At 32.7% G+C, this 11,341-nt stretch overlaps 1 protein-coding gene across 2 annotated transcripts; it reads left to right on the top strand.

Moving 5' to 3' along the window:
• Positions 1-641: 641 nt before the first annotated feature.
• On the top strand, positions 642-10,462 carry LOC138333792 (isocitrate dehydrogenase [NAD] subunit alpha, mitochondrial-like). Of its 2 annotated transcripts, none has more exons than XM_069282390.1 (11): positions 642-754; positions 2,059-2,103; positions 2,888-2,971; positions 3,710-3,882; positions 4,347-4,476; positions 5,140-5,273; positions 5,566-5,668; positions 6,104-6,168; positions 6,573-6,654; positions 7,364-7,516; positions 8,458-10,462. In XM_069282390.1, the coding sequence occupies exons 1-11, from the start codon at positions 707-709 to the stop codon at positions 8,539-8,541; spliced, it is 1,101 nt and encodes a 366-aa protein (XP_069138491.1). In that variant the 5' UTR covers positions 642-706; the 3' UTR covers positions 8,542-10,462. The 2 variants fall into 2 exon arrangements, with proteins under 2 accessions (XP_069138491.1, XP_069138492.1); XM_069282391.1 differs by having other exon boundaries at positions 660-754; positions 2,062-2,103.
• Positions 10,463-11,341: the final 879 nt, after the last annotated feature.

Raw genomic sequence — 11,341 nt, 5'->3', positions numbered from 1 at the left:
ATGACCAATACATTAATCCTAATCAATCAACTAACCAACCATTGTAATATGATCATTATCTAAGCGATTTTCATCAGCGTCGTCTTTTCATGTACATTTACGTATAAATGTACTCAATCTGATTAAAACACAGATCCTTATAACCATTATCCGCCTATAAAAGACATGTCCCCCCCCCTGTCCTGGGGGGGGGGGGGGGGGCGCTATTGTGCCCTCGCTCGTTCTATCAGTGTCACTTCCATAATATCCGTTTCGATCCAAGGATTTAATACATACGGTGGCTTGGTGCGGACATGAAATAAATAATATTTCGTTCGAACGCAATAATATTTCATTCGCACGCAATACCATTTCGTTCCCACGCAATAATTTTATTTATTTCATGTCCGCTCCCAGCCACCGTAGTACTGTATATATACAAATGGGGAATTACTTTTGTAAAAGATTCAATCGTTTGAACGGTTTCTTCCTAAAATTTTCAATTGTTTGAACGGTTTCTTAAAATTTCACATCAAATACAGAGTCTTTTTATGTTAAAAACTTTACGCTGGCTTCATCTGGAACCGAAATGGTAAAAATGACGCCGGATTCCGGAAAATCTTTCTTCTTTCACCGCTTCGTATTTTTATATTATAATCAACTTTACAAACGCCATTCTGATCCCGATTCAGGAAACGACACAGCGCCATCTTCGTGAAGGTCAACAATGGCTCGTCGGTTGCTGAGGAAATTAATTGTCGATCTACCGTCTCGGGTAATAATTTTGATAGTTTTGATTGCCATATCAGTAATACGAATGCATTGTTAAGCTTATTTTATGCTTTGAACTGATTTAAAACGGGAGGTTTTGATATAAAGCGATAGAAAAAGTATCACGATAATCCCACGTGTGTTGCAGACGACTTTTTTCGTGTCAAAATGTCATAATGAAGTTTAAGACATAGATGGCCAGATAAAGATACTTTGAGAAATTTTATAGCATTTGCATTAATATTTCGTTTCTCTGATGTTTAGTCTTAGTATCGTATGCTTTGTACGTTTTGTATTGACTGTGTTTCATTGACTTTGTCATCAACCGACCGGCCAATCCCATCAGCAGGTTACAAAAGATTTCCTAATACAAAATGTATATATATATGTGAATGGATTTCAAGGTGAATTCTTAAGTGGTAAAAGTAAAGAAACCTATCCCTAAAAACCATATAGACACACTATAGTATCAAGTAAAAATTGTGTTTAGAATTGTCTCATTATTGATTTGAAGGTGAAAAAAACCAAATTACACATTGAGTTATGAATGTGAGTAACGGTTAGAACGAATATATACGTACCCGGCCTACTACACCTTTCGGCAGGGTACGAAATGGTGCCTATGTGTCCTAGTGGAGCAGAGCCTCGGAAAATCACTCAGGCACAATTTTCAATACTTTTTTGTAGTTTACCAATTATTTTATTGCTTATATATATACCTGCATTTATATATTATTTTTGTCCAAACAAACATAACTACCATTCTAAATATCTACCGTCATGCTCAAAAGACTCGAAAATCACAATTTGTAGATTTGGTATATAAATTCCCTTCAGAAAGACCTTCTTATGTATATGTAAAAAAATAATGTCTCACTGAGAATTTGATATGTCATACGGTTCAGTTTCATTGTCTAGTAGGAAAGAGATAAAAAACAAATATAATTAAATGCTTACACAAGTTTTAATAATGGTTTGCATAATCATTGCTTTGCTCCATTAGCAGTAATAGGCGCCAATCATTGTAGCTCTAAAGACGTCACCATTATCTGTCTAAAAGTCTTTTGAGCTACAATATTGCATCTAAGTAACGGTATGCGTACTGTAAGCCTATAATATACATATGCTTCTCAGAAACTTACAATAAAGCTTTTTTGATTTTTTAATAATTCATGTGATTTTGATTTTATTCAGATGAATACTCAAGTTCTTTTATTATCAAATACTTTATGGACCGAGATAGATCTTGAACTTACATGTTTGTTCTGTTGTTAAACTTTCACTTTCCATCTTTTCATTTTAAAATAGCAGCAGAATGATAAAGCAATTCTATCCAGGGCATTTTCATCAGAGGTAAGTCTCAACTCTCATTTATCGACAACTAAATCTAGATCTTAACTAATTTACCCCTAATTATAAGGACACATTTAGGCTCCCCTACAGTAAATCAAAGACTAGACTAGTCCATTTTGAAATTTCAGGAGTTATTTAATCATGTACAGTATTTTCATAAATTCAGTAGAACATGCTTGTAATATTAGTAACACTTTTGTGTCTTGTAATAACGAGGTTATAATCAAAATATGATAAAAAAATGCTGCATGCTTGTAAAGTAGACAGATTGAACATCTTATCAGAGCCTTATTTCACTACTCTTAGGCAAAAAAAAAAAATATGTCTGTTGGGGTTACCCGACCGACCCTAATTTTTTACCCACGTTCCTAATTTTATTTCCAACTTTTCTACGAAAAAAAATAAAAATAAGAAGTTGGAATTTTGATCTCAGAATTTAGAGTGAAAGACACACTAAAAAAAAGAAAATCCTCCCAACCTACAGACCCTATTTATTTGCCAATGTAACCCAAAACAGATTTTTTTTTTTTGCCTTATATAGATGTATGGGAAGAAAATTCACTTTTGTCTATATCATCATAAATATTAGTCATGTCTTAATCTTATGAAATGAAAAAATTATCAAACTTATTAAATAATTTCACACATGCCACTAGTAATGACTTGCCCAAAGACTTATGGCATATCAAATTATTGAACTTGTGTAATAAATTCGCTTGTGTAAAGATCGTCAATATAGTCTACATTGAGTTTTTGCCTATAATACGGAACCTTTACTTTGCAGAGCCGTCTGGTGACTATGATTCCTGGAGATGGAATTGGACCGGAGATATCTGATTCTGTCAAACAAATATTCAGCGCTGCTGGAGTAAGTAGAAGGATATACCCTTGAAACGACTTTTCCATTAAACATATAGCATTAATGGAGTAAATTTAGTTGTCAGTTGTCATGATAAAATGATAATTTTCCTGTTTTTCAAAAATGATAATTTTCCTTTTTGGCAATAAGCCCCTTTCCTAGTTAGTCATGTAAGTTCTATACCGGCATAAAACTTTACATAAGCCCATGCCGCATGTAAGGAAACTTAATTCCAGAACCAGCGGCATATCGTACTGGTTTTGATTTTTTTTAAATTGTTTTATGAGGTATTGTGATTCTTCTTTTGAACATTCAACCTTTAAAATTTATATGAACACTGTACTGTAAACCACAAATGTTTTTTGAAGAAGTCTCTGTTAACTTTTGTGTTCAAATAGAAGTCAGAGTTGTACCCCTTCCTTTTTCCAAAAGTGCAATTATCCACTTCTCCAAAAATTATCTGGTGCACCGACTGTTGATAATTTTTTTTTCTTTTTTTTTTGCTCAGAGATATACAGTCTATCATGTAAAATTATATTGACCTATTTTTTCCCAATTTATTTCTAATTTATTTTATTTTAAATCTGCTAGTTTCTAATATCTATAACTTTATAATTTATAAAAGTTGATCCTTTGGAAAGGATGTAGGAATTCATTACCATTAAGACAGTCACGTCACCAGTCAGGCGGTCACCAATATCCTAGATGGAGAAGATCCTTAACAATTCACCATTAATTCCCTTGCAGGCTCCTATTCACTGGGAAGATGTTGATGTTACACCAGTGAAAGGCCCTGATGGCAATTTCCGTCTACCTCAGAAAATTTTTGAGTCCATGGAAAAAACCAAAGTTGGCCTCAAAGGTCCACTTGCTACACCTGTAGGAAAAGGCCACCAGTCTCTCAACCTGGCCTTAAGGAAGTAAGTCTATACAAAGTGTTTTCTTATATAATTACTGGTCTATAATGTTATGGACAGTAGGTCTTTTTCATTTGAAGAAAAAAATATAAAAAAAAATCAATCAATGTAAACTTGATAAAGCATATTTAGAATATTTATGGAATACATAAACTTGTCTAAACCGGATGTCACACTGACCAGTATATTTGGTCGGTATAGACAGGTTAAAGGACGGTACATGTTTTAATTACTATTACCGTGTTCTACCCGATGAGAGCTTATCGGGTCAAATATAGTGTACATTAAGAAGGAAAACGCCATAATTGAAGCTGAAATAGACAAGGATCATGATTAGACAAAGCTGGTTTTGACAAGTTATACTGTATATATAATATTTATACAAAATGTACATTATATATGGTAATACAGCTGTCTTTTCTATAACATATATGGTACAAATGAACAAATATGTTTGTTTTTTTCAGAGCTTTTAAATTATATGCCAATGTTCGTCCGTGTAAGTCTATAGAAGGATACCAGACACCCTATACAGATGTAAATTTGGTCACCATTAGGGAGAACACCGAAGGAGAATACAGCGGTATTGAACACGAGGTGAGTTGATAATACATAGATACAATCAATATTTCTTTATAATACTTGCAATTAAAAGGTTTGAAATGTCTTTAAAATTTAATACTAATCAAGATAGTTTTGGCAATATGAGTTAAATACCATCATTCAAGGCCCAGTTGTTCAAAAAGTGATTAGACTAATTACAGTTTAACGACAATTTTCAAATCAAGATAAAATATTTTCTAGTTACGGTATACAAATTTTACAAAATTTTACAAAAATCTTAAGAACTCTATTCTTTACTTACTTGCTGAGTTTAGAGAAGATATGATCACAAATTTTGCAGTACATTAACGAGAAATGAAAATTTTACTAATTATGTGATTAAGCTAATCATGCTTTGAACAACCAGGTCCTTATTGTCATATCTCTGGTCCAAATGTGATATTATTTATTTAGGTAGGCACCAGCTACTACATGTACAATGTAATTATTGTCTCAATAAAACTGACTGGTCGTGTAATGACATACTGCACATAATGATTCAAAACATTGACACATGACCTGATTTATTGATTCATGTTCACATAAATTACTCCCCTAGGTTGTGGACGGTGTGTGGTACAGAGTTTAAAAAGTTGAATTTGGTTTATGATAGAAATTTTCTTCTTGACATTTGAGAGCCCATCCCTACTCCCCTAGGTTGTGGACGGTGTGGTACAGAGTATAAAATTGATCACAGAGGATGCCTCTAGACGTGTGGCGGAGTATGCGTTTAAATACGCTCGCGACAACAACAGAGACACTGTCACAGCGGTCCATAAAGCTAATATCATGTAAGTCTTTAAATATTCACCCTATAACATGACAATCCACAGATTTATTATCAAATGTTTAATTTGTTTATGGTTCCCCAATTAATGCACTAGTTCAAAAGTTTCTTACCCTTTCTTAATTTAATCATTGCTCATTCAAAATGTATGAATATCAGTTTTCATAGAAACTTTTGTGATATTTTTGTTTTACATGTATTCTTTTAAGAAATTTCTAACAAAGATATATAGAATTGAAAAAAAAATGTATCTAAGTTATTCACCAGATGTAACAAAATCTAACTTTCATTCTCAGGAGAATGTCAGATGGTTTATTCCTGAAATGCTGTCGACAGGTTGCCGAGGACAACAAGGATATCCGATTTAGGGAGATGTATCTCGACACTGTATGCTTAAATGTGAGTAGATTTCCTTTAATAAATTGAACATAATTTCTTCTTTAGGAAATTTAAGATTGGTATGACCCCAGCATAAAAAGGGAGGCATGTACTGTTCCCGAAATCTGAAAATGTTCATAATTTATCAATACATGGTGGATTTCATTAACAAATTACATAATCAAAATTGTGGTTCACAGGGGAAATTAAAGACACTGCCCCCTGAAATTACTTCAGGTTGCCAGGCGTAGTAAACTAATCCCATTCATAAATCACACTTTCCATTGACCAATATGCGTACAAATCATGTTCATGACTACAAGCAGAATAACTCGCACAGGAATTTTGTCTCTTCTATGTAAGGTAATTAAGTTCACTTGCAGATGGTTCTTCTGAAAAATTTACTCAAGGTGTTTTTATAAAGAATGTGAATGTGATTTTGATCTTCCATTACAGATGGTCCAAGACCCAACACAATTTGATGTACTGGTGATGCCAAACTTGTATGGTGATATTCTCAGGTAAATATAATCATCTTTCCCAGTAATTTTAACACCTTCACCCATGAAAACACATTTAGACTCTTCTGATTCAAAGACATAACCAGTTCAATATGAAATTTCAAGGGTGAAATAGAAAATTGTGATTTTTTTTTTAAATACAATTTTAAATAATTATCTTATGCAGATCATTGAATAAATTTTCACATCTTTGATCATACAAGAGAAACTAATAATATTTAATGTAAACAAGATTGATTTACTCTGTCAGAACCCTTTTCAACAAATTAAATCAAAATTTAACAACTATAAGGAATTAGATAAATAGGGGTAACATTATGGATTGATTTCTCTGTAGGCCTATATTTTCATACCAATGTTGAAAAAAGATTTAAAGAAATGACCGATTATCCTATACATTACAGTGATCTGTGTGCTGGCCTGATTGGAGGACTAGGGGTGACACCCAGTGGTAACATTGGAGAAAATGGTGCCATCTTTGAGTCTGTAAGTAACATGCTATTTAGCTCATGTATGGAGGTTAAAGAAGTTCAAATAATATTTGACAACATTCCGGACGCCAATAGTAAAGAAACCTCACAATGTAAAACAGAAATGTAAGGGGACGGATTTGATAACTGAGTAAACAAAATCATACATTTCAGAAAATTCAGGCTGAGGACATACACACAAGTGTTTCGATTATTGAGGGTCGCAATCCACTGCATGGAATTCTTTGAATTACAATAAATCTAAATTTAATACATGTATTGTGCAGAACAATAGTAAAACCTCAAATATTTTGTGTTATATGAGTTAAAACTGTTATTGAATATATCAATATAATTTTGAGACACGTTAACTTCAAATTATGAAATGAGGTAATGGAGTTAAATGAAATTGAGTTAAAAAAGTTCAATTCAACTTGATTGATTTATTTAATTAAACTATTTTGAAAAGTTGCTTCATCAAATTCGAAATAAAAGTTTTTGATATAAGGAACATATTCTCTGGAAAAGGGAGAAATGAATCAAGTTTCAGTGTAGAATTACTATAACTTATATAATTTGTCACAACTCAAAAGAGTTGCTTTAAAACAACTTTGTCCATATTCATATATGGTATGTATTCAGGATAAGTATAGAAGATAATGATATTTAAGAAATAATCATTATTTTTGAGATTTATTTGATGACACTATTCGTATACGATGTAGGTCCATGGTACAGCTCCTGATATTGCCGGCCAGAACAAAGCCAACCCTACAGCACTTCTCCTCAGCTCGGTTATGATGCTTCGGTATATGGGACTGTCATCTTACGGCGACAGGATAGAAACGGCTGCCTTTGATGTAATCAGGGAGGGCAAGGTCAGTAATACAGTCCTTAGTTCAGGATGTTAACATTTTTATTCACCCGCAACAAAGTTAGGGAGGGGGGAGGGACTGGAATTGGGTCGCCCGTCTGTCTGTCTGTAGACAACTTTGTCTGGCGAACTCCTCTTAAATTTCTGAACAGTTTTTGATAAAATTTGGTACACAGAACCTTGACATAAAGGAGTTGAGTAAACTATATAGGGTTTGGCAATGTCTCCTATTAATGGGGTTATTACTAAATTTGTGCATCAGGTGTGTTAGTCGTCCACTGTAGTTCTGATCTGATAAAAGGTTTTAAAACATTTGTTGTATGAGAATGTTCTAAGACTTGCTTGTAAAACTGGAACAATCAAAAGAAGATGTATTGTACGTGTGTCTATAAAGCATATAATATTGGACTTCTGTAGTTAATGAATTATGGTAATATCAACTTGCTGCATTGAAGATAACACCTTGGAAATTATATATGTATTTAGATTTATATGTTCTAGGGAAGAAATAATGTGATTATTGTATTATTGTTGTATGTACCATTTTGGTTGTTTGGATTATTCCAAGGAAATCTATCTGCTTCAGTTCTCCATAGGCATTCTTTTAATTTGTTAATCAGAGTCTATATACATGTAGAGATGATTTACCATTAATTTTTAAAAGTAAAAGAGGAAGGCAGTTGAGCCATAGAATTAGTATAGAAGTAATTAACATTATATAAAATAACTGAAGCTAGCTTATATAGAGTTTACAAAGTAGTATTACCACTCTTGGATATTGTACTGTAAGATTTAATTACTGTTCTGTAATTTTCGTTTGCCAACTCCCGCAAAATTAAATTGTTAAAAAGGTAAATGAGGTCCGAATACCGTTAGCTAGGGTTTGGAAATTTTAGCATGGGTAACTTGTATTAACTGGTAATGATGATAACAATTTTGTTGCAGGCTCTAACTGGCGATTTGGGAGGATCTTCGACCTGCTCGGAGCTGACAGAGGCCATATGTGAGAAAGTGTGTGCCTCTGGTTAAACACTGCAACACAACAATATATTTATATAATACTGTTTACAGGGTTTACAACATTGCTTCGTCCTAATCTTTCCGGAATCAGAACTATAAATTCAACCATCAATTATTATGACTTTTATCTTTTGTGATACATATATCTTGTTAAAAACACAAATATATGTAGTAACAATTATTTTCTTATAAAAAAAAATTATTGATAAAAAAATGGGTAAAATTCACTGCCCAAACATTATCAATAGAAGCCTATAGAATGTTATTTATGAGTCCTGGTATGTATTATTATAAAATGTAGTAAATTATTATTTTGTTATAAAGTGCTTTTTGTTGTTTCATATACCTGTGATTTCTTTTTTAATTCTACGATGAAGCATTTTTTGGTGAGTTATGGCCCCTTGAAGGTGACCACCCGATGAACTTTTTCATCTGATTTCACTTTAGGAATACATAATATAACAGTTCATACTAAGGATCAGAATCTTTCTAAACCACATATAAGTACTGTATGATATTAAGATATTCTACATGCTCTTACATTGGTGATTTGGCATTTACGAAGCAGTTTTTAGGCACAAATGTACCAGATTAGTAATGATTTTTGTATTGATATCCTTGCTTTCATTTAATTTTCCTATACACATTTGCCATGTAGAAAATTTGCTATACATTTAGCACCATTTCTCATTGAATATTTATCAATGAAGTCTTAATTAACTAATTAACACCTACACAAATTTTGAATATCTACATTAAATAAATGTCCAATATTGTTATAATGTACATTTGTTTTAAAAGTTCGTGTATCTTAAAAGTATATATTACCCATGCTTTATCCTAGATCTGAGATAACTATTTGATACATTTCTCTCTTTATATGTGCCCTGTCAATGTAGATTATTATTTATTTGCTGTCAATGTGAATTTATTGTATGTAAATTAATAAATGTATTGATGAATAATAAGGAAATCTCTTATGGCTGTCCCATAGCATCTATTTCACTGCAGGAATATTTTAATTCACAACAAGAATACAGAGTAACAAATACCATCCACATAATGTATTGCATTGATCATGAACGGAAGGAGATATTTTAACAAACAAACAAGTAATCTATTGGAGTGCTGGGCCTATCTTCAATTTGCTCTTATATTGATGTTGTTAAATCACATCATGCATAATATATTGCTTCATCCTGTTGCACAAACAATGTGAGAATAGTGTGAAATCACAACAGAAAGTCTTAAAAGGCAACTGCTAGATGTACTCCAAAAAATAAATTTCAACAGAAAAAGTCTGGGATATGAAAATAGAAATTTGTTGAATTTTTGTTAAGGCATATTATTTACATGTGGAGCAATCCTCTCTTTATTTAGATGTAGTCTGACATTACTTGTAGAAATACCAAATCTGTTTGCCATAATATGTTAAACATATATAAAAGAAAAAGAAGTACCCGGTTAGGTGGTATACATCTATAGTTCTAAAGGATGTGTTCATATGTTAATGTTTACCCGTGTACAACTTGTGCACTTTTAATACTCAATTAAAAAGATAAAACAGAATATCTTTATATAATATGTAAAAATAATGTATATGGATTGCACATGTATGCACAATTACAATGGAACTTCCAAATAAACGCAATTATATCACTGTATTGAACAGGTCATTTACAATTTTGCCACGTTTCATTATCCTGCAATGTTGTAGAATACCTAACTGCCCTAGACAAGATAATACTGGAAGGCTGGTCATGTAGATGTAGCGAACCATATTGTTCTGTTTATCAACTGTTATAAACATGGGAGAGTTTTAATGTTAGATATTTTACTGTGTAACTGTTATTGTAAAGTTATTTTGCAATATTTTATAAGTTGAACATGTTTATTAGATCTCCTCATGAATAAAATCCTTCAGTAGTTATTTCTGCTTTTGTTGTTTCTAAAGAAAACTCCCTGTCAATATTATGTGTAAGCGTATAATATATACAGTATAACATGTCAAAACCAGTCCTTGTTTAATCTGGATTTTTGTGTTTTCTGTCATAATTGACACTTTCCTTCCTAATGTATAGTACATTTTGTAACTAAAACTTGTATAATTCATAAATCTGGCAATATCGGCCAAATATGCTGGTCCTGGTGACATCCAATGTAGACTAATAGATTCTTTCACCCCCTTTGGGGTGAGACAGGAGAATCTCAACCCGAGGTGTACGATTCTTAAGTTGTCAAACACAAAGCTTTCCGAGTGTTTGACAGTTTATATTAAGAATCTTATCCCGGGGTTGAAATCTTCTTTCTCACCCCAAGGAAGGTGAGCAATTCTTTTTCTCTTACCCATGTGATCATGTGCAAAGTTCTTGTGTAGCATGTCTTTACCCTAAGGTGAGATAGAAAAATCTCACAACGGTAAAGCTGTGGATATCCCTGTCAGGGGTAAGAGAAAAGTTGAACTGTACAGTAAAACACGGTTATAACAAATCTCTGGGGACCAACAAAGTCACTTCGTCAACAGCATAGTTCATAATACATGTACACATATAACAGACATCTTACCGGTATAGGAACCATGATGGGGATTGAGATTTACTACTTTATAACCATGAATTTGTTGTAAGCGTGTTCGTTTTAGATGTGTTTCACTGTACAGGCAGCGAGTATCGATAATGATGGAAAGCTTTTGTTTGAATTTGAATATATTTGGCAACTTGAGACCTCGGATTAACTGTCATGGACACTAGGGGGAGTGTTTTCTCTTCTTATCCCTCACGAAACGCGAGATATTAAATTGGTGCTCTGT

The sequence above is a fragment of the Argopecten irradians genome, chromosome 10, assembly GCF_041381155.1.
Source record: "Argopecten irradians isolate NY chromosome 10, Ai_NY, whole genome shotgun sequence".
NCBI lineage: Eukaryota > Metazoa > Mollusca > Bivalvia > Pectinida > Pectinidae > Argopecten > Argopecten irradians.
The sequence above is the reverse complement of the archived record's forward strand: the minus strand, read 5'-3'. Positions and strand labels throughout refer to the sequence as shown.